At 22.1% G+C, this 25,726-nt stretch overlaps 1 protein-coding gene across 2 annotated transcripts in view; it reads left to right on the plus strand.

Annotated features, from left to right (window-relative positions):
• LOC129607208 (myb-like protein I) overlaps positions 1 to 22,261 on the plus strand; it is a 36,710-nt gene extending 14,449 nt beyond the window's left edge. The window contains exons 1-3 of one of the 2 annotated variants that reach the window (XM_055518008.1): positions 17,151 to 17,262; positions 17,837 to 17,978; positions 20,823 to 22,261. In XM_055518008.1, the coding sequence (XP_055373983.1) occupies positions 17,246 to 17,262; positions 17,837 to 17,978; positions 20,823 to 21,581 (918 nt within the window). In that variant the 5' untranslated portion in view covers positions 17,151 to 17,245 and the 3' untranslated portion in view covers positions 21,582 to 22,261. Of the gene's footprint in view, positions 1 to 17,150; positions 17,263 to 17,836; positions 17,979 to 20,822 lie in introns of those variants that run through there. The other variant, XM_055518007.1, reaches the window with a different exon arrangement.
• The last annotated feature ends 3,465 nt before the right edge of the window (positions 22,262 to 25,726 follow it).

Genomic DNA, 25,726 nt, shown 5'->3' on the forward strand with positions numbered 1-25,726 from the left:
ACATTACTTATCTTACAAAAGTTGAAGTCATTATTATGCTGATGACAACACTAATGTCGAATGTAACGCGATTCATTATTCTATTTTAATTGTTTCATATAACAGTTTATTTCAACATTGGGATATTCATTTAAAATAAATTAACACTGAAAATCTGATTTTAACACCAAAACGTCTATGTATTTATTAACATATTAAATATAAATTAAAGTGATTAATCGGCATGCAAGGGTTAAAATTAACTCTTATCATTTTTATCATAGTCAAACATCTTTTGTTCTAAATTAAATTTGTTTTTTCATCTCGACAACAAAAAAAAATTAAACTTTTTTTTTTTTATATACTTATATATATAAATTTCTCTATATATAAGTAAGTATACAAAAAATACTGGTTCGATAAAATAAAACAAAATGGATGTTTGTTGTAAAACTTGAATTTGAGAATTTACCAAACACACACATACCATATTTAAAAATTGTGTGAAATAAAGTTTTTGACCGGTTTGATAATGATTTTCATAAAAAAAACTTAAGCTTAAGTAACAATTTTTTTTTTTGTTTTCTCATTCATTCTTAAATTAATTTCCGATTTCGAATAAATTTAATCAAATATAAAATTTAAGAATAAGAATAACTTAAACATTTAGAAAATTTAATCAAATTAATTACCAGTTATGAAAATTTCACTTTAATAATTTTAAATTTCATAACCTTTTTCATTAAACAAAAAAAAAAATTCTAAATTCTTTGATTTTAGTTTAAATTAAAAATTTATTCGACGAATATTACATAAGACAATCGTTGATAACAAAAGAATAAGAAATATTTCAGATAATTTAGAGCTTGGATGATTAAAAATTAAATTATTATTTTTAATTTTAGTCATTTTATTACAATGCATTTTGAGAATTAAGCTCTTTACTTACGGAAAGAAGGCCAATTAAAATTAATTTGGAAGTCAGTTCAGAGTTTCTTATTATATGCCTCACAGCGCCGGATTATATATGCAAAGTAAAAATTATCAATGAACGCCGGAATACTGAAGTTGCCATTGCATTTTTCGGGTTCCGCGTATGACGCTGATCAAATCGAAACCGAGCCTAGTGCGCTATGGAAAAATATTACAAATTTTTTTTTTTTTTTGTACCAATATTAGCAAGATATTTAGGATTACATATAGAATTCGAGAGCTAAATTGAATAAAATAAATTCAAACTTATTAAATGTACTCAATGCATATTTTAATAAGTTTCCTTCAATATTTTTAATATAAAAATATAAATTGTTATACGTATAACTACATAATATTCAACAGTAGTATAACATTTACTTATATTTTTAAAATTAAAATTTGAACAATACTTTTCAATTACTTCATTAAAAAAAAAAAATCCAAAAATTAAATAAATAATTTTTTGACATTTTCATATCAGACAAATTGTAATAAATTATAAAAATTATTCTAACCTTTAATGAAATAATTAACTTAATAATAATCTTAAGTTGATAATTAATTATATATTTTGAGAATGAGAAACAACAGACCTCTGGTTGACCCCTTATTATTTGATCAACATTGTCTTAACGTCTGATGGTCCTCTAAAAAAAAATTCTTTTCGAAACTCTTATTATTTATGTATGTATAAAGTTGTGTGTATTAGAATTTTGTTATTATAAAATATAAAATTTGTATAACAATAATTACTTAATGGAATTTATATGGTATTGTGTATACCATCAAGACTATGAATAAATAGTACCTGTGTGGCTTTAAAATTCTATGAGAATAAATAAAAATTGAAAATTAAATTTCATTTTCCTTTATTTTCGTTAAGATCATCAAAAATTACATCATCTGTTTCTTTTTACTCGAATTTTATTTTATTTATTTAATTTCAAGATGATCATAATTCTTATTTTGGATGTTATACAAAAAAAAATTGAAATATAAACATAAACAAAAAATATAAAAAAATGATTCTCAAAAATTGAAACAAAGTTTAATAAGTGAGTACGATTTCTTGATTTTTAAGTACATTTGAGTACATTATTGGGTACATTTTTTATGAGTACATTTTGTTATGAGTACAAATTTTTTATTTTATCATTTAATGTCATTTTATGACATAAGACCGTACCAATTACGCCAACTTATTTAATAAACTTTAAATTGTTTTTTTTTAGATTTTTTCAAATTAATTGCTCTTCCGAAATTAATTTAAACTTATAAGCGTTGAGATTCTTTAGTTTTTTAAACGATAATAAAAGTTCAAGGAAACAGAAATTTTTTAATATTACTCAATTTTATTTTTAATATTTAACAAAACTTTAAAATAAAATATTTCGAATTTGATTCACAACACAAAACACATCATAATACCAACTGAAAGAGAGAGGTGTATATTTCTGTTTCCATTCAAATAGGAACCAACTGAGAGAGGAGTATATTCCTGTCTTCATTTAAACTCCAACTGAGAGAGAGATGAAATGCCTTCATTCAAAATCTTAATTTTTTATTTCCAACACTATTTTGATTTACATTTTAAGAACCACAAGAATATCCAAGATAAAAAGGTACATACCAATTTCCGTTTTGTTTCCATTTTCTTGTTCTCTTCTTCTCTTGTTGTTTAGAGATATTGTCTCACAATTATTACAATAAACGTCGTGTTTGAAAAAAAAGTGGCGCGATTTCAGTTTCTTTAAAAATATGTGCTTATAATTTCGCTAGTTAGTAAAAAAATATAGATACATACATATATATAAAATTTATAAAAATATTAAAAAAATTTTTTAAGTTATTAAAAAAATTTTGTAGCAAAATCGCAAAAAAAAAAAAAAACAAATCAAAACATAAATTAATTTAAATTTTTCCTTTTTTTTTGCTATAAAAAGAAAACATTTTTAATTCGAATAATGTTTTCTGGTGGAGCACGCGAATTGAATATAAAATTCACTTAACCAAAACGAAAAAAAAAAATATTCTACCCGGTACAACAAACATGTTCACATACTAAGTGTGCATTATTCTATATTAGTAATCTACACTTGTATATTTTAATTCTAATATAAACAAAAATGATACAGTCATAGATAAAAATAACAGATGTTCTGTTATATTTAAATATATATAATATCGTAAATGAATATATCAATTTTATAAAAAAGCATGCAAATAATATTTATAAATACGTACATCTGGAAAAAAGATGAACAAAACATACATAGCAAAATTTACATCGACTTGCTTGAATTATTTTACAAAAATTTATTAGAATTTATTATATACTTCTCAATAAATGATCTTTGACTTCCAAATTGCAGTAATACAGTGTTTTTAGACAATTCAGCAATTGCAACTCTTAAGCTGAATAATTTGGAAATTGCAGTAATACTATATTACTAATATTACTTTCAGCAATTCAGCAAGTAACTCTTACGCTGAATATTGTATAAATATTGTATTGCTGCTGTCAAATTTTAAAATTAGAGTAATACTTTATTGCAGAACAATTCAGTAATTGGAACTTTTGAGCTGAATAATGTATAAAAACTGTATTGCAGCTGCTATATAGCATATTACATACCATCATAAGCCGAATTAACCATATTGTATTCATGATTGAAGTTTCGAATTCGCCTCAAAATGTTTAAATTGAAATCATAATGATTTCTTTTTAGATTTAAACATTTTATTTATGCCATGTCTGTTTTGTATATTTCGTATGGATCAGGTGATTTTGTTTTTCTTTTGTTATTTTCTATACATTTCTATACAATATATATACTTTATTAATAAATTATTCTTTTATTTTAACTACACACACATATACATATTTGTACATATTTTCATCTAAATAAGCATACAATAAATTCCCGCGATATAAACTAGCTATACATAATTTAGCTTTGAGAATTTTTTAATAAAAGCGATGAGTTAGCAACGACCAATTTGAAAGCTTTTTTTTTTTTTGTTTTTTCATTGTTTGATTTCTTTGTCATTGAGAATTTCCAATATTACAATAAAGAAAAAAATTAAAAAGATGATTTTTTTGTTCATACATAAGTAAGTAAGTGGCTTGTCTTTCTTATGACAGAAAAAGAAAATCTTATATTTAGGTTTAAATATTTATAAGAAATTGTACTAAAATTGGCATAATTCTATTATATTCGAATTATTAAAGCTTGTTATTTGCAAAATAATTTTTATTAAATTATAGGACGCTTAACATTTACAATTTAAATTTATTGCAATTTAATTACAACAAGAAAGAAATTTATATTGTTTGAAATTTTGTAAAAAGTTTTTTATGATTAATAGAACTAGAATTAATTAGACATGCTTGAAGCTAAAAAAATTTAGAGCACATATTGTTTACATAATAGTGACGTATAATTTGTAATTCATCATAAAATTTAATTTTTATTTGTAGAGAGGTCAGTGATCAGAGATTATTAGCCCTATTAATCTATTTCAAAAATGGGACTGCATATATGTATGTACCTTTGTGTGTACTTATTCAAATTAAAATATGAGAAAAAATATTTTAAATTATTATTATTATAAAATGCTTATATATGTTCGTATGTATATTGTACATGACATTTTTAGCACACAAATCAATTTTGTTTTATGGGTGATATCGTAAAAAATTTATTTTTAGAATAAAAATATTATACTCGTACTAAAGATTACAAAGGAAACAAGTGTTTTCCTAATTCAAACAATAAATTTAACAAATAATAATTCTAATATTATAGATTGTTTATAAACAATAGGAAAATAATTTTCACATAATTTTCAAATAAATAAAGTAATACTCGTATACATAGATAGATAGCATTTAATAAGAGATGAAATCCCAATTTGCTATTTAACAAAAGAGAATTGTTAAAATTTAATTTTTCCAATCTCCTGATATTTATTTGCATTAATTTATATGGCGGCAAAAAATATTTAAAATTTTGAATTTAATTAAATTTTTGGTTTGATTAATGAAAGCAATATTTTTATTATATTTAATTTCTTAAATGCTATTGAATTGGGTGCTCTGAATAGTATCAGAAGAAACCTCAGAAAGAGCAAGATCTTTAATATATTTCACTCCAAAAAATTTATTTCTCCTTTAGCATCGAGAGGACGGGAACTGATCACATTAATCGTCCAGATTTGAGATTATTACTGAGTGTGTTAACTTATGACTGCCATTCAATAGCTCTGAAAAGGAAGAAGAAAGGGAGATCTGCCTTCTCGGTCTGAAAAAAGACGAAACGATCGAACACTTATTGTGTGTTATTATTCTTACAGTAGATAAGTACATATTGTGAGGGCTATTATTTAGTTAATTAATTTATTTTGTAAAACTGATGCTTTAGGAGGATATCGGTTCGACCTTTTTAATTAATCGATTTCATATGAGCCAAGTACATACCAAAATTTTCAAACCAAAAAAAAAAAAACTATAAAATAATTTTTTACGTAACAATTTTACTTACGAAATTTTTTTTTTATGAAATTATTCATTCTCTTTCATTATTACTTGTCAAAATTTATTAATCTCTTAATGTATTTATTTTGATAAAGCTACTGGGAATTCACATAAAAGCAAAGACAAGAAATAAAAAACCGAAATTCGCAATCATTTCATTTTATTTTTCATATCGGCATACATAGATACGCATGCATCATCACATATATTCATATATGTATGTATTCTTAATTCTGAATATCATAACAATTATATTACTTATGTATAAGAGAAAAAAATAAATATATAAAAGTACATATTAGATGGCGGGATGACACACCCATCAATGTCAATGACAATGACGTTACTATTGACCCATCTAAAATATTTGATTAATCCACACACTCACTCATACACATATTATTAACACTAAATCAACAGAATTTTAATATTTTTGTTTTTTAAATTGAAAAAATATCGTTTAGTAAAATCTCCTGATATTCTAAAAAAAAAAAAAAAATTTTTTTTTTTGCCTATTTTTTTTAGTTAATAACGTTTTTTAAATAAAAAACAAAAACAATAAATTAATGGAAAATAATTTGTTATTTATTTTGGTTTTAAAAATAAAATTTGTATCATTACTTTTTTCTTAATAATATTTTGATTATAAGAGCTAACATACAAACATACTTTATTACTGTTATTATTGCTAAGCTATTTTTTACATTTGGTTTTGCAGATCACGCCATTCTATAGAAAACATATTTTACTTAAGTGTTCTAACTAGTAGGAGCTATTCTAAAGTACTTGCATACATACATACATATATCGTTTTTTGTTTATTAATTTATTTTTTTATAAAGAATTTAATTTAAGTATGAATGAGAAAGTTTTTCAAAGAAAAATCGAATGATCGTATGCGTGAAAATTTTAAAAATTTGCAAAGTCATTTAAAAAAAAATGAATATTTTCATATACATATGTAAGTATGTATGTTTTCGGCATATGACATAATTAGCTTGAAAATAAAGCAAAAATTTCAATTAAAATACAGGCCTTTTTCGAAAACGCAATATATCACGATTTATGACTTTCATAAACAAATGTTGCTATTATAATAGCAACAGTATAATATACATTACGTGAGTTCATAAACAAAAATGTTGCGAATTTGATTTGTTCATAATAATTTCAAAATTTTCACAATAAAGCGAAATTAGTACGAGTAACTCAGTTATAAATCATATGAATTGTCTTAATTTTATAGAGAATAGTTAAAAATATATATTGCATATTTATGACGTTATGACGTTTCGCAGTTATTATTCTGCAGTATTGCGTTTATGAAAATCTCTTACGTTTTTATTACAATCAATTACGTATCGCAAAAAGACAAAATGATATATGTATAAGTAAAAATTTCGATTTTCTGGAAGTGTTGTGGGTAACTAGTAAAAGTTAATGCATATATTAAGGCGCTGCATAAATTTTTAACAAAATAAATACCTTTGATATACAAAATTTTTGCACATATGGTACTCGTGCATAATAATTTCGATAACAAATATTTAGATATATCGTTATTCCTAAACAATTTCCTACAATAATTTTGAATTTCTGTTACAATAAAAAATATTTATGGTATGTCGCACTAGATAATTCATGTTTTAATTTCGATAGATAATATTTTACTATACAAAATTATCTATTTAATATTATTTTACTATAAATTATTCAGCAAATTATTCGATATATTAAAATATCTACCCAAAATTACTCATTTTTTTTTTATAAATTACAGATAATTTTCTTATCTTTTAATTTTATCGGATATATTTTAGGCGCTTTCTAGTTTAAAAAATTCACCCATAAATATTCTGTAAGTTACCTCAAATGAAGCGATGAGATATTATTGAAAAAGATTTTGGTTTCATTATATACATAAGTAGAACTTGAAGTTTCAAAATTGATTTTATTTAGAAAATTAACAAAATTTTTGAATAACAACCCACAACGTTAAGTGTTGCGATTAACAGTTGATGTTAAGGGTTGACGTTAGTTTTTATTTGTAATATTACAAAAATTCTTAAACTATTTTTCCTAAAACTTAGTATATTTGTGGATTTTTCTTTGTCATGCTAAACACATTTAATTCAATTTCCGGGAAAGCTTTACTTTCCGGGAAACAATTAAATACTTATTGGACAATGTTTCCATACCAGAAATCGAACAAATGAAATTGACAATGAGGGAATGAGGTATTAAAAATATTTAAAAATAACTTTTTAAAACTTGTTTTTGATTTTGTAGTGGAAATTTTTTTCTATGGAGTGTGGGCATAAGAAAATTCAGAGAATTTAAAGTTCGTTTTTTTTGCTTTTAGGTTCATTAACACCCTACATTACAAAGTTGGTGTTATTTTTTTATTATTTTTTTTTTTACTTCATCATCTTATTTACATTTCAATATCACCTTGTCTTTACTTACCTACCTTTGTTTTGTTTTTTCTCTTTTTTGCTTTACTCTTCCTAAATATTTCCAAATTTAGCATTTTTTTTTCATATTTTTTGACAATTTCTTACACAATTTTTTCACACTTTTTTATTCCGTGATTATTTTTTTTTTTACAACACACACTTCACTAATACACACTTACTCATACTTGCGTACATTTCTTTCATAAAGTTTTTTTTTTTTTGTATTCGAATGGGCTTAAACATTTTGTATGTGGCAAAATTTTGTAATGGTCAGTAAAAAATAAAAAAATTTTTTTTTTGCTTTTTCTTTGAAAATATTTGGAGGTCTGTTTTTATGGACTTTGATTTTAAATTTTTTTTTTTTTTTAAATTTAAAAGTTAATTTTTTTTTTAAGTTTATTGATGTGCATGTGAAGTTGAACTACGCATACATAAAAATATAGAAAAATAAAAAAACGAAAAAGAAATTCATAGTTACAAAACACATACATACACATATGGCCAGTAAAGTGAAATATGTACATATGTTTGAATGGTATGTCGAACGACGTTAAAATTGTTATTCACACAATGGTATACATACTTACGTATGTACACACAATGTCCAAAATAGACAAACACAAATGCATGGAAAAAAATATGCGCATTAAAATTAACAAAAAATGTGCTCAAGGCCATTTTTGATGTTTAATTATTGTTTTTTTTTTTTTTTTTTTTTTTTTTGCATACTTACATACTTTACACTTGTACCCACGTTTTCATATTATCTTTTCCTATTAAAAATTCATAAAACAATGTACGTATGCAGATTTGAATTTTATGATACATACAACATGATTATAATAAAAACTAAGTTAGTTACTCTACTTAACACTAGAATTTAACTACATAATTACATATGACGTACATAGCGTACGTCAAAAATAAATCGAAAATCTTGACATTATTCAAGAATATTTTGGTATAGTCCTGGTTAGAATGTTATAATAGGAACTAAATGAAGATAACTCCACTTAACACCAGAGTTTAACTATGTACATATTTACATATGTCACATGTCACGAAGAAAAATCACAAATTTTGTAGTTCCTGTTTCGTAGAAGATTTTCTAAACCTTAAGATTTTGAATAAAAGTTACTAAGTTAGTTAGTCGCGCATATAAAATTAACAGATCTCAAACTCAATAAATAAAATAAATTACACATCGAATTTTTGACATCTTTAGTTTTTAATTAAAAATTATACCTACACAACTAAAAAACTTTAGTTACTTTCCGTTAAATTTAGCTATTGTGCAATGACCGAGTTACTTAAACAAGATACATAAATCATACAAATTATTTTGGGGTATGTTATTATTAATTTACGAAAAACAAAATAAAAAACAAAATTACGAAATTTGAAATAAGATTTCCTGAATTTTTTTTACAACGGGAAATTTCGTCAATCATAAAAGCAAAATGACAAATTTCTGATTTAAACATAAAAAGTTCAAGCTGTGAATTTTTTGTAAACTAAAATAAATGATGTTATTGTTGAGTAAGCTGGATAGAATGAGAGTAAGTAAATGTGAAGGCGATAAAAAAAAAACTAAAAGTAAATTAAAATTTTTTATTCATTTTCTCATTTTTCTTCTTCTTTCATTTAATTTTCGCCGAAACGACAACTCTTAACGGTGCAAAATGATCTATTGCAAATGAACATCTCTTATGTATATACTACACATACATACATACGTCCGTACATACTAAATATTGGTACATGCAGTAGTAAGCTTATAAAAGTGATATTCTTGCAAAATCATTAATAAAAAAAAAACCTGTTGATTAAAAAATTAAATTCGCAGTTATTAAACAATTTACACACAAACACACTCTTTTAATTTGCAGAAACATGCATACATAAGTGTAGGAATTATTAACGTGTGCTAAATATTTATGAAATTGTAATTTTTATATTAAAGTTTACATTTAATTTTACATACTTAACCAAATGTCTTATTTTTTTTTCAATTTTAGCATTATGCCGTTGTTACGCAATTCAAAAACCAGTTTTCTTTTTGTACAAAGCCATACTTTTTTTCTATACACGTACATTTCAGCATAAATATACTTAAATATATAGTACTGCTAGTATGCATAATGCACACAATTAAATCTTAATTTTTTTACTTTATATACTTAATTAATTAAATGAATAAATAACGCGTATAAAATTAATAAAATTTTATTAAATTTCAACTAAAAACAAAAATATACGGCTATAAAATCTCTTATAATTTGTATGTGCTTGTGGATGTACATACATCAATTACACAAGTGTACATGAATATAAGCACAAAATTGTGAATTAAAATATTTTATTCTATATAGAAACATCCAGAATGAACTTTTATAGTTGTAAAAATAGAAACAGAAAAGCAGAGGAAAAATACAAAATTACAACAACGTCATGCATATTTTTAATTTTAAACATAGTGCATTGAAACAATAATAGATTGTAATATTTATAGGTACGAATTTTATATCCGAGAGAATTTAGAATACCTATGTATATAAACATTAAAATTCAAGTTATACTAGTTTACGATCTTATTCGGCACTCTGAACTTATATAAGCTGTATTGCATGTTATTAGAATATTGTTATAATTTTTATGGCGAGCTATAAACCACTCTAAAACTTAATAATCGTATACCATTATTCGCCTATATTGATATACATTGACGTGTATACGATGCCATACTGTCAAATTTGTTAAAATGCTAGTTTCGGTTAATGTAAGAATAAGAGTTATAATGGTTTTTGAATCCTTTAAATCTAAATTTTTTGTTTTTAAAAAATGTGGTATATGCACTTTAATGAACCTGTAATTACGTACATTATCTAACAAGTTTTCTAATTTTTTTTTCTTAACACTATATTATTATATTGGAGATGCGAAATATTGTTATACACATGCCAAATATACGTATTTAAGGGTGTGTATGTGTATATATGTATTTATTGTAAATTAAACGTCATAATATGAAAATAAAATAAAAATTGTAGTTATAATATAGTTTAAAAGAGCTTTTTAAGTAGGGTAGATAGGGGAGAAATTATAATTATATTAAAAACTCTCTTTCTCCCACCTTGTAATAAGAATGCTTTTCATAACTATACCTTATTACATTTCATTTGACATTTATAGTACATTCATATTTATTCAAGTATTATTATACATGATTATTTATGCGCATAAAAGTATGCATTTAGTATTTCTAATAATAACCAGTTTTCTCTATACATGTGTATGTTTTTATTTATTGAAGGTTTTCCAATTCAACAGCATGACGAGAATTTTATTTGTATACTTATTACCCATTAAGAACATTTATTAAATTAATTTTGTTGCAGTTGAAGTTGTCAATCTAGAAAATTCCATTTTTAAATACTATATTATTACAATTTTATTTATTCTTGTTTCTCTTTTAATAAAAAATAAACTTGCATTTTAATTTAATAAAAATTTAAATTGCAATAAAATGATGTAATATTGTAGTTGTAAAATAAAATGTTATTATCAATTAATATGAATTTTACTAGAAACAATCAAATATATAAGTACGCTGACATCAGAATTGCAGTACAATTTATAAGCTAAAGTATACCTGCAGTATTATCACTATTCGGATGGTAGTGTTAATTACTCAATAATATTATGTAAAATATAAATCACTCATTTCATTCTCCATTAGTGTATTGAAAAAACAAAATGAGTAATTTTTGATTTTTTTCTTTTGTAAGCAAAAAATGGTATGATTATTCGGAATTAACACTTAGTAGTACTCGTAAATGAGTAATATATGTATGCATGGACACATACATACATACATACATAGCTTTGTAACCTATAGATATATTTTGATATTATTAAAAATAACTTTGATAACATATGAGAAAATATGTCTTGTGTTTTCTAGAATCTGAGTACAATTTAAAACACAAGTTTCATAATGCGGTAATACTGGATTAACTTTAATTTTAAAACATACATAAATTTAAAAATTGAATGTTAAATTTATATTCAAGTTGAATTAACGAAGTTGAATTTTGAAAGACTAAGTTATTGTGTTATAAAAATGCACATTTTGTGAATCTCCATGAACAATTTAAGTTTTAAAACAAATTTTCGTGTAAGTATTTCGTTTCATTTAAAGATATATGAACATAAATATTAGAACAATCTTAACTACTTTGGGAGTACTTGAGAGCAAGCATATTGGGAATGTATGAAAATTATTTTATATACTCTGTATAGAAGTAAAAACTAACCTTAAATATAAAAATGTTAAGGATTTGACGTTCATGCTTTATATAAAAATATTAAGAGAATAAAAGATTTGCAAACAATTGACATTTGCCATATTTCACAAATCATACAAAAGAGAGGAATGCATTTTTTACGTGCGTTATACAATTTGTGCTATAAACATGCATAATTGAGACCACTCTCATGTAGCGGTTAAGTTATTTTACATCAAACGAATTCGTAATTTTGATGGTACATATTATGTATGTATGAGTGTAAAAATAACCAAAAATTTGTGTACCTTTCCATAAATATGAGTTTCAACATCGTATTACTAGTGGAATGGTAAAAAATAATTGTGTGAGATACTAAGAAAGACTAATTTTTGCAAGATGACTTATAATTTTTAACCACATACTTATACTTACAGTTATTATTATTAAATAGTTACGCTCTATTTAACCGCAATAACAGTTAAAATTTTATATTATTTTCTTATTTTTCTTATTTTTTGTTTAATATCGGCCATTTCTTTTCACTTTTTTTTTGTTCCTTTTTTTTTCACTTGTTTTCCCCCCAAAAATTTTTCTTTCTCAATTTTTTTTTTATCGCCTTTTTAGTTGCTGCTTATCAAAATTTACAAATGCATTAAGTATAGTAATTTTTTTTTTTGTTTTACAATTGAAAAAAACGTGACTTTCAAGTATTACAGTTATTCATATGTACATATCATATGTATATACATATGTAAGTACTGGTGATTGTGTTTGGGAATTTAATATTGATGTTAAAATTTTATCGTTTTAAAATAGTTGTACAGATAAAGCAATTTTTTTTTTGATAAACTTGTCATGATAGAATTGAAAAATGTACGTTTGAACCTGCTTTTATAGGATGTTTTCGTCAATGAATAAATAACTAGAATTTTTAGAACTTGTTTGAGATGTAGGTTTGTGTCTATGAAACGATTTTCAAATAACCAAAAATTATCTATTATTATAATAAATAAAATTAACCTGTAAGTGAAAGCTTATCATAATAATAATCGTTTACATGAACAATTTGTTTTTATATACTGGTTTCCATTATTATGTTGTATTGGTATGACCTTATTAACTTGTCTTCTTCAACTACATAGTGAATTTGAATTGAAATTGTAAATAAATAAGTAATGCATAATGTATAACAGTAAACTAGTAAAACAAGATATTAACCCTTAGATTTTGATGTTATTTATATTGTTCGTTACTAATAAAATTGTATGACGAACGAAACAACGAAATACTGATTCCTAATTTATCATCAAATATAAATAAATGCTGAAAAAATTTCCGGAAATTCTTATTAATTATAATTCATGTATTGTGTATACACTTGTTATGTACTACTATAGTACAAATTATTGTGTTCTATACTAAATATAACAGCAAGGCGACTAAACTTTTAAAACAATTTTAAATTTTATTAAAATATATATACATAAGTAGGTTCATATATGTATGTACTAAAAACAATAATAGTAAAAAAAAATATTAAAAATGAAATCATTTAATAAATGGTTGATTAGTGAGGCACTTGCATTTTCATGTGAACTTGCTTATTTAATATGAGAATTCTAAATAAAAATTTAAATATATGAAAAGTGAAAATATGTCACACTACTTACACTTAAACAAAACACTTTTTATAATTTTATTACAATGTCATGTTAATAAAAATGTGGCTAACAAGTGCCATTTTATAGCACATATGTATAACAGCACGTGTTATTTATATTTTATTCAATTTTATTTTAAATATTTAAAATTATCTAGAATGTTTTTTGGCAATCGAATGAATTAAATTTTAAATTTTTTTTGGGCAGAAGTTGAGTTAGAAATTTTTTTACCATAATAACAGTTAAAAGCTTACACCTTTCATAATTAAATTATTTTAATTATGAAAAAACTTGATTTTGAAGTCAACATACAAATCTTAATTCTAAATTTTCTAACTTGTAAATCAAAATGGTAAATAATTAATTTGAACGAATATGTTGTTGTATAATAATTGATTGGGTCTAATTATTTATGTATTTCCGAGTCTATTGTGAGAATAAAAATTGTTATATAATCAAAAATCATATTAATTTGCATTATGATACCAAATATAACAGAAAAATGTAATATAACAGAAATACAACTTTCTTTTTTTTGCTGACGCAGATTTTTACTTGTTTGGTCTCTGACCTCTGTCAAAAGTATTATACAATATTCTTATATAACATATTTTTTAAATGAATAGTTATGGATATCTTAAACTATTGATGAATACAGCAAGCAAGTAACATTTATGTTAATTTAAGAATCATTTAAGTATGTATTATATTATAAAAATTAAGTATGTATGTATTCTTATTATATTATAAAAAATTTTAAAAATTTAAGGAATTGTATGCAATATATTAGATTTATAAATTACAATTATAATATTACAATTTTTTCACCACTTAATTGGCTGTTATACTAATTGATATAATACATTAATTGACAGAAAAATAATTAAATTGTAAATAATAAATAATAAATATGATAAATTTACTTCCAATTTAGAGGTGAAGGTTTAGAAAATTTAATGTTCATAAATACAAAATTGTATATATCAGTTGAAAATAAAATGACTTTGCTAAATTCACGAAAATATATAATATTAATTAATTGGCAATACATTTTATATATTATAGAAATAGAAAAATTTATTATACTAGTATAACACTTGTATAACAATTAAAAATTTCATAAGTGAGCTATCAATCATTATTTTGATTGGTTATAAAAATTAAAAAATACAACTTTTATTTGTTAATGTAAAGAAACCTAATTTGTAAGTGAAACACTGTTATAGAAATCTGTTATACAGTAGTGAAAACTAGCACACACACATGCATTTGTTTTTATAAATTTGAATGGAAATGTGTACGTATGGATGTATGCAGGTTTATTTACATTATTCTCATTTCTCACCACAGAATCAGGTGATTTTTGTGGTGAATGGGGTATCTTTTGCAATTAATGAATAATTTTACATTTTAATAAACTTATTTTAGAATTCAATGTACATAATTGTATAATGTCTTATATATTTATTCACATAATTAATAGATGCAATAGAAATTTTAGCTATGCATGTACCTATACACTAAATAATTTCCATTATTATTTTATTAAATTATTTTATTATTAATGTTATCATATTTTTTTTTATTTAATAAAAAGTGAAACTGAAAAATTATTCAATTAAAGAAATTCAAGAATTTTCTCATTCTTCATAATATCGTATGTTTTCATTTTAATAGGCATTATAAGTCAATTTATTAGTCTTATTATTCTTTAATATTAAATTTCTTATTACATTAAAATTATTATAAAACATTATGGTTTTGATATAGCTACCAACTTATAGCTGCCATAGAATATAAAATAGTGAAATTATATTTGATTTCGGTTTTTATTTTTTGTCTGTTTTGTGCGCTTGCCTTTTTCAAATCATCCGATGTTAACAAAAAAAAAAAAATTCATCATTGGATTTTTTATTTCGTTGTTAAAGTACTACAAGTAGAGACGGTATATTCGCTTTGAAAAGAAAATATTTTCAATAGAATAAAAGAGGGATGATACAACATGGCGTGACGATTTTACAAGGAATAAAAAAATCTATAGAATTTTATGAATTAATGATTTTGAATGAATGAATGTAAAGTAGAAAAAAAAACGAAAGGAGGTTAAAATTAATAAAAAAAAAAGAGAGAATTGAAAATTGAATAATAGAGAAAAAAAAGTCTTGAATTCAAAAATTATTAATTTTAGTACAAAAATATAAATGTATGTAGAAATGTGTTACACTCTATGTTTCGACAATATACGCCTTGTATGTATGCCTATTATATAAGTATTTATTGAGTTTAATACCAAAATTAAATAATAAATATGAAATTATGTGAGCCAAACAATTTTTGTATGGCGCATTTATCAAATATAATTTGACGTAATTTTATGTGTAGATGTATTTGACGTATGGTGGTGGCGCGGTGAGATCTCCTTTTTGTTTTTTTTATTATTATTTTATTATTATTTTGGTATTATACCATTATATTTTTATTATACTATTTTAGAAATATATAGAAGAAAAATCATACGATATTCTAATTTTAGTACTTATTTTGTGTATTAATTTTGTAAATAGGAATTTTTTGATTTTTTTTTTTTAGCTTGTTCTATGGTAGTTGAAAGAAAGTTGGTACATAATCTATAGTAAATTTATTATAATTATTTATTTATTAGTAACAAAGTATTTTATGTATGTTCTATGGTTTGGTTCCTTGCCTACTTTTTTTTCTATATGGCTTACATGTAAGGCTATATTTTCACTCTCTCTTTCTCTATGAATACCAGCGTTTATACGACAATTTTTAGCTTCAATTGTTGACATAGGCTTCATTCCCCATTGTCAGAAAGCTTTGAAAGCGAGAGTAATGAATATGTCAAACATTAATGCAAAAGTCGTTGTGTAAACAAGCATTTAATTTGTAATATACATTTGACATTTTGTATACTTAATATAAACATAATTTCTTTCTTTAAATAAATTTTATGTACATACATACAAATGTAATTTTATTTCAATGTATGTTTGTGTATATAAAAATAGTTATTCAAAAAATGTAAAATTTAATTCAAAATAAATAAAAATTTTTTTTTGTTTGAATTTGTTTTCACTGCGTTGTAAAATTTTTTTAGTAGTTGGGATATGGGGTGATTGTACAAAAAAAACTAAAATAAGAAAAAAATCTCAATTAAAAATAAATAAGAATTTATTTTATAAAATATAAAATATCTATACTTTTAGTTTAGTACTTAAACATTATTCAGTTGAATAAAATAGTCAGTCGTCTGGAGTGAAAACAAATTTTTTTTTTTCCTATAATTATTTAATTTAATTCTAGTTTTGGAAATTTAATTTAAAAAATATGACTATTTTTGATGGGTTAGTAAATTTTACAATTAATTTTAAAATTAATTGTAATTTTGAGAAATTTTTGGAAATATTTTCGAATTATTTTCTTTATAATTATTGAATGCGTAATGCATAAGTGTTAGATATCATGATTACAACAAAAGTGACTACACAGTAGTTACACTTATTCTTGAGAAATTTGGTCAATAAATATAATTAAAATTTTAAAAGATTGTGTGTTACAAATTGTTCTCACGGTGATTGCAATAATATTGTAATTACTAAACGGGAAGTTCAGCAAGTAGCCCATTAGTTGAAACGCATATTCATATGCTTGTATATGGACTCAATTTTACGATAATATTCCAACGTGAATGACTTTACAAATCTGGTTAATAACTATTACACTTATGACTTTAATTAAATTTTTAAAATTAATATTATAAATAATTTAAAATTATTGCCCTCATATATTTTACCTACAAACTTATAAATATTTATGAAGGCAAACCAAAGTAAAATCATTAAAATTAATTATACTTAATTTATTTGTAATAAATATTTATTATTATTAATTATTATAATTTTTTTTATGTATTTACAGTAACTGCTTAAGACGTATTGCACGTCATGATGAAAAACAATTTTCAAAAGACAGTTTAGTTAATGTCATGGAAAAATTTGTTAAAACTGTTAATGCAATGGATGAAACAATTTTAGTACCATGCAGGCTCATGGATAGACAGGTAATTATTATAAAATATTTTTATTTATTTATATATTATTTGTAATTTATTAATTACATATATAGCTGAGTATATTCATGCATACACGATGATAAACTTTTATAATTGCAAATTATTAATTACATTGTTTGTTTTTTTTTCGAACTTGTTTAAATTGTGAATAAGTTGTTCTGAAAATCTAGTTATGGAAAATTTAATTAAAACCTATTATTTATACTGTAATTATTATGAGATATTTTTCATGTCTATTTTGAATTTGAAATAGTAGATAGTGACGTGAATTCTGTGTTACGTTAATTCTAATTCTATAATAAAACTATGAAAGTTTTAAAAAAGAATTTCGAGAAAATTTTCGTACTAGTTAAGTACATACAAAGAAGGTATTTTAGATACAAAGAGCACGTTTTTTTTGCGACTGTTTTTAGCGGGATTCTGTTGTCTTATCCCCTTGGTGATATCTTCAGCTTTGTACTTGTAACAGGGATATTATAGACGAGATCGTCAGGAGACAACAATAAGTCGAGAAAAATCTATCAGAATTAATAATATTTATAATTAAATTTAACAACAAAACGAATAAGTGTGGACGACTATGGGAGTACTTTTCCACTCATAAAAATTTCATTTTATTTTAAATGCGACACGCGTCTCAAAGAACAAAAATCGCACTCTCTTTATTTATTCATATACTTTATTTTCTTTATTTTGTTTTTGGAATTAATTTTAAAATTTTAAAATAAAAACTTACTCATTCTTCTAGTTCTAATTTTAATTCAACTACAAATCTTTTATCAACTTAATATTGTTTTGTAAAAGAGTTCATTCAATGCAATTCTGTTTCTTAAAAAAAAATCAAAATATTTTTAATGTAAAAACCAGTTTGTATACAAAAAGAAAAATAAAGAAAATTTTAAATTTACATGAATAAAATACGTTCTGACAATAAAGCTATATTTAGACAATTTTTTTTTTTCTTAATTTTTAATAATTAAGAGTAATGATTTGATGACTCCGTTCAGCTGTGTCTTATCAGATAGGTACTATAAAATGTCAATAATTTATAAACGTACGTCATTTTTTACACTTGAATATTTTTTTTTTTATTTATAGATTTTTATTTTTAAAACACTTGAAAAAGACGTTTTTGAACTCGATTTAGGTTTATTTTTGAAATAATTTTCCGTGTTGAAATCAAATACCGTAAAAAAATATTTTTTTGCTTTTTTTTTTGAAAAAAATATTTTTTTGCTTTTTTTTTTGAAAAAAATATTTTTTTGCTTTTTTTTTTGAAAAAAATATCGATTATAAAATATATCCTGATATGCAATAGTTTTGTGTTATAAGATCCTTTGACCTCATGACTTACGCGTTATTGGCTCATACGTTCCATAGTCCTTACTATGGCGTAAGAAATTCGATCCAATAAAACCGGAACAGCAACGTTCCCCACAACAAGTTCATGTATGAAATTTATATCAGAACAACGAAGCAAGATCAACTTTCATTTAAACAAGCCAACTTTCATTTAAAGGGGGGGGGGGCGGTCAATTTAAACGAATTCGATCAATTCGTACGATGAAGAGAAAACGAAAGAAAAATTTCTGCATGGCCTTAATGCGATTTATAACAACATTACGAAAAGGAGACTAGACATGACATGCTTACTCTTAAAACGGGACTCACGAAAGCGACGTTAAGATGCTTCGCCAAAAGTAGATCATTAAATTTCCTAACCCTCCTTATGGCGCAACCATAATTACAAATTAATAGGCACAAGGATAATTAATGCTGCCTTACCATTTTTCCGAATATGAAAATAATTTAACGAAAATAGAATTGCATAGTAAGGTCCCGAAATTTGCCTATTATAAACCTGTAATCAAAATTCACCTCCAAAGAATTACCTATAGAATATTTGAAACCTTTATATTTAATATTTATATGCAGCTTTCAAAACTTCAAGGTTCTAAATTTATGAATTGTAATATCGAAAAGGTCCTCATTTTTAATCGAATAATTTAGGTCTAATTTAGACCTGAATAATTTAGTTGAAAAAAATTCAACAAACATGTTGAAAATTTAATTCTTTATAATAAGGAATGGGCAAGATCATTTATTTTTTATTTTGTACGCAAACTTTCAATATTTTAATTTTTGAATAAATTCTTGCAAATGAGACCTCCATTAAACCGATTTAAACTAGATTAATATTTAAAAAAAAAATTAAATATTTATGTAACATACAGGATAAGAATTAAAAACACCAAACATGTTTAAATTCTTTAATATTCTTGCTTTCCACACCACATTATTCTTTATTATAAAGAATATTTATAAGGATTATCTCTTATTAAGTAACTAGATCTCCTTGAACAGGGTCATAATTTATGAATTTATTGATTTTGCTTCTTTTTTTTTTATTGACTTTGAAAAATATTTCCGGTTATTCGTGATTGTTATATATATTTCAAAAAAGAAGGTTTAAAAATGAAGAATTTTGTATTTAGGATTTTTTTTTTTTTTTAGTTTTAAAAACCTGCTAAAAATTCTGTTCTCATTCCAGAAATAAAATATTAATTTTTAAATTAAAGAACATTTGTTTTAAAATATGATTGTTATAAAGGACAAAGGTTATTTTAAAAAGAACCTTGGAAAAAATTAATAAATTTATTACATTCTAAATTTATCACCTCCTCTATTTAAAGTGATTGAAAGTGAAATCTTGTTCATGTGTGTATGTTATATATGAAGTAATATTTCTTGTAATATTTTATTTTTTTGAATTAAATATTATATTAAAATATTTATATTTATATTTGTCTTTTTTGTTTTTTTTTAATATAGGTCGGTGATTCAACTGATATAATTCAAGTACCACCAAAAACATCAGCATCACATCAAATAACAAATAATATTAATGGTGTTAAAAAACATCGTCATCAAACTGTACATGAATTTTTAAATTCAGCTGATTTATTTAATATATATTCAATGTTAAATTCATTAAAAAATGATTTATTATGGACACGTAATGATGATGATGATTGTGATATTATAAATAATACAAATGTAAATACAATAATGTCACAAATATCAATTTGTTCAACAACATCATCATTAAATGAACCGATACAATTACAACACCAACAAGATGAACAACAAACAAAAATCACATCATCAAGCACAATGATTAATTTACAACAACAAAATGGTAATAGTAATATTGTTGGTGTTAATAGTAATAATAATAATGGTGCAACACAACAAAATACAAATTCAACAACAACAACTAAAGGACATAATCGTCGACCATCAACAGCTAGTATGACATCAGCAAATTCAGTAAGTAATCTCAGTGATTCAGAATCAGAAATATCAAATGAAAATGATTCTGGTATGGAATCTGAAGGTAATTGTAATGGCAGTCAAAGTGGTGGTAGTACAACTGGTAGCAGTTGCGGTCAACAAAATTTAGATAGAGCTACAGAATTGGCTAGACAATGTAGACAACATTTAGCTGGTTTACATAGATGTTTAGAACAAATGACTGAAGCTGCTAATTATCTAACTGCTAGATATCAAAGTGATGTTGGTCCTGTTTAAATAAAACAAAAAAAAAAAATAATTATTTAATTATTATCAATAAAATTTATATATATATATATATAAATATATATTAATTAATTCTATAATATACGATATAGGTATATGTATATGTAATTGTAACAAAAGAAAAAATAAATAAAAACAGATTATTATATATACAAAAAAAAAATTACTAAAGAAAAATATAAAAAAAAAATATTAAACAAACACATTACAAAAGAAAAAAATATAAAAAATTAAACAAAATAAATTTATTTAAAGAAAAGAAAAAATTATAAGTGTATATATTGAAAAATATATGTGTAAATTATATTTAAATAAAATATTCCATAATGTTTGCTAAAATTTAGTTAAAAAATTAAATCAAAAAAAAAAAATATAAAAAATCTTTAAAAAAAATTAAACAAACACACAATACAAAATTCAAAAATTTATATAAAAAAAAAATTAAAGAAAAATTTAAAAAAAAAAATATTAAATTTAGAAATAAAGGGAAAAAAATGAGGGATGCAGGTGATTATTTATGTTACGATTTTGTTTTATTTTTATGTTTTTTTTTCGCTAACTAATTCCAAAGATTGATAAGAAAGGAAAAGAAGAAAAAAGAATTAGAAAAAAAGAAAAATAATTTTGAGAATATGGGCGAAATTTACGGTGAAAAAGAGAGAAAGAGAATTTTGTTAAAATTTAAAATAATATTAATAGAATTTAGAATAACTCATAATAAAATTTTTTAATTAATATTTAATTTCTAAAAAATCATAGCTTTTTCTTTACAATAATTTTGTATTTGTACTTTTTTTTATAATTTAATTCTCCTATAATTGCTTAAATGGTAACCCTTAAGTATTTTATAAAATTGAATGTAATTATAATGTAAATTATTAAATGTAATTTAATTTAAAAATTATTTTATGTAATTATATTATTATCAAAATTAAATTCAGGAGTAATTATTATTTTAAATATGCTAAATAAATACCTAAAGTTAAATAATATGCGTTAACTTAACTGAAGTTTTTGAATACTATTTAACTTTTAGTTTACAAATTTTAGTTCTAATGTAGAACTTTCAGCACATCGAAAGTTCTAAATGAACTTTAAACTTTTTTGGAAGAAGCGAAAACCTCTAAATACATAAGTTAGTTCAGTACATTTGCCAAAAAGAAATTACAATCGAATATTGTACATTGTTAAATTATAATTTCTAAACTAAATCGAATATTATTCTTCTGATTTTTATTGAGTTTTAATATTTAAATCAATTTTTTAAAATTAATTTTAAAAGTGGAATAATTCATAAAATACTTCTTAATCTACGTTATGTTATTAAAGAATGAATAATTGGCAATAAATACTTAAGGGTTTAAAAATTTATTATTAAATTTGAAATTTGAATAAAATGTAATTATAATAAAAAAATTTCTTAAACTTTGTAAAAAAAAACATTTATATTTTTTTTCTATTCTCTCTTATTTCGCTCATTTTTGTGAAGAAAAAAATAATAATTTTCCAATAATAATAATAGATATTTAATATTATAATTAATAATTTCTTTCTATTTTGAAAAAGGTTCAAAAAAATTAAAAATTAAATCTTGATATTTTTATGTTGTTTTTAAAATTTAAAAAAAGAGTTTTGGATGAAATAAAAAATATTTTTTTTCCTTATTTAGATATAGTTGTTTTTTTTTTTTTTTTTTTTAATATTATTAAATTAAGTAAACAAATCAGTAAAATAAAATTACAAGAAGAAAAACAAATTTTTTAATTTTTTTAAGCTATATACAAGTATAAAAATATAATTTGTAAACAAAAAAAAAATTAAAAAATAAAATAATAAATTCTGCTTAATTCCCGTTTAGAAAAACAAAAGATATTTTAAAAAAAAAAAAATTGCAAAATAAGTAAAAAAATTTTTCACTTATATAAAGTTGTTATTAAATTAAATTTAAAGAAAACAAAATGAAATTATAATTTTTTATGTCTTATTTTTCTATATAAAAATAAATCTATAATTATATAATTATAAATATTTAAAATGAACAAAAATAAACAAATAATTTTTAATTTATATAAAAACACCAGTGAAAACAACTACATTTTTAGAAAACTAGTTAATTTTTAAAAAACGTCATTTGAATTTTTTTAGTTTTCTTTGTTTTTTTTTTTTAGATTGTTATTATTGCAAATTTTTCAACTAGTTTTATATTTACTAAACTAAATTTTTGAAAAAAAAAAGCAAATAAATCAAAATAAAACAAAAATTTAATTTAATAAATTATCAAAAAATCAAAATGCATGTCTCACCATTAAATTTTATATTCCAATTCTTTAAATAAATAAATAAAAAAATATATAACAAATTTATATTAAAAAAATAATTAATTACAAAAATTCACAATTATCACTTTTAGATTTCTTTATTTTGTTTTGCTTATTATTTAAGCTTTATTAAATAAAATCATAACTTAAAATTTTTCTTATGAAACTTTGATTACAAAATAATAAAAAAAAATATATACAAGTAATATTTGAAAAAAAAAAAAAAAACAAAAAAGAATCAAATCAAAATTATAATAATAAAAAAAAAAATATTATTAAAAATATTGTGTGTATGTAGCTTTGAATTGACGTCAATTTTTAGCTTGTATCAAGCTGTTATTTGACAAAATATTAGTTATGATTTTATTTTTCAAACTACAAAAACAATAAAGAAATATTGGTTAATTTAGTAACAAAAGAAAATAGAAAAAATAAAAAATAATATTTTTCGAAAAAAAATTTGGAATTGGAAAATTCCCATAGATTGGAAAAATAAACAAAATAATTTATTGATTAAATCACTCTAGGTATTTAAAAAATTAAATGAAAAAAAAAAAAAAACAAAAATAAAACAAAAATTTTCAAATGACTTTTTATTTAAAAAAAAAAAATATATGCGAAATAATTATTATTGTCGCAATAGAATTTTGGACAATAAAATGACAAATTATGTCATCTTATTTTTTCCCAAAAAAAAAAAAAATTGTTAAATTTTATGTGATAAAATTACGTGATCAACATTTTTATATCACTTAGAAATATGTATATCAAATTTAAACTAATAAAATAAATAATTTCAGTTAAAATTACTGCAAAATTAATTTAAAAAAAAATAATCCTTAATAAAATGTCGCCTTTAAATTTAAAATTTGAAATAATATTTTATTATAAATTCTTATTTTTTCAAGTGATTCGAAATTTGAGAAATTTTAATTAAAATAAAATATAATTTATTATTTTATTGTCCATATTCTCTTACATCGAACAAAATTAAATTTATTTCAAATATAAAATAATTTTTAAGGACACAAAATTTTAATCTTTTTAAGTCCTATAATTTTTTTTTTTTCTTTTTTTGATTTTTAATTTATTTTATATATTTTATAAGAAAAATATAAAATATATTATTTTAATTGTTTACAATTTTGTTTTGTTGTTTTTTTTATGTTATAAGAAAGAAAGCAAAAAAAGAATCAGAAACAAAAAAGCGAAGGAAACACAACCAAAAAAAAAAATTGTAAATATATTAAACATAAAATCAAAAAAGAAAAAAAAAGATGAAAAAAACTTATTAAATTAAATTATAATATTAAAAATTCGTAGAAAATTAAATTCAAAAAGAAAAGGAAAGGCAAAAATCAACTGTAAAAAATAAATTAATACTAAAAAAAAAATAAAATGGGAACCTAACACTACACTTTCAAAAAAAAAAAAAAATAAGAAAAAATACTAAAAAAAAAACTTTTTTATTTTAAAATAAAGATTTTTATTATTTTATATATCTATATTATATTTATATACAAATAATATGTTAATATCAAAATTGTAGCTTAAAAATAAATAAAAAAAAAAAATTCCATAATAAATTTTCAATAATTTAATTTGAAACACAAAAAACAACAATTAAAAATAGTTTTATTTAAATATTTTATTTTTATTTGTAGTTTCCATTTTAATATTTCAATTGAACCTTAAATCCATTTATAATCTTACAGTATAAAATTCTTAAACAGAAATTTTTTAATGTCTTCAATTTCTTCGGGCTCATTAAATATACATATGTGAGGATTGAGGGTGTTAAATTTTCAAACGTGACTA

Source organism: Condylostylus longicornis, unplaced genomic scaffold (genome assembly GCF_029603195.1).
Source record: "Condylostylus longicornis isolate FDR11 unplaced genomic scaffold, ASM2960319v2 ptg000027l, whole genome shotgun sequence".
Classification (NCBI taxonomy): Eukaryota; Metazoa; Arthropoda; class Insecta; order Diptera; family Dolichopodidae; genus Condylostylus; species Condylostylus longicornis.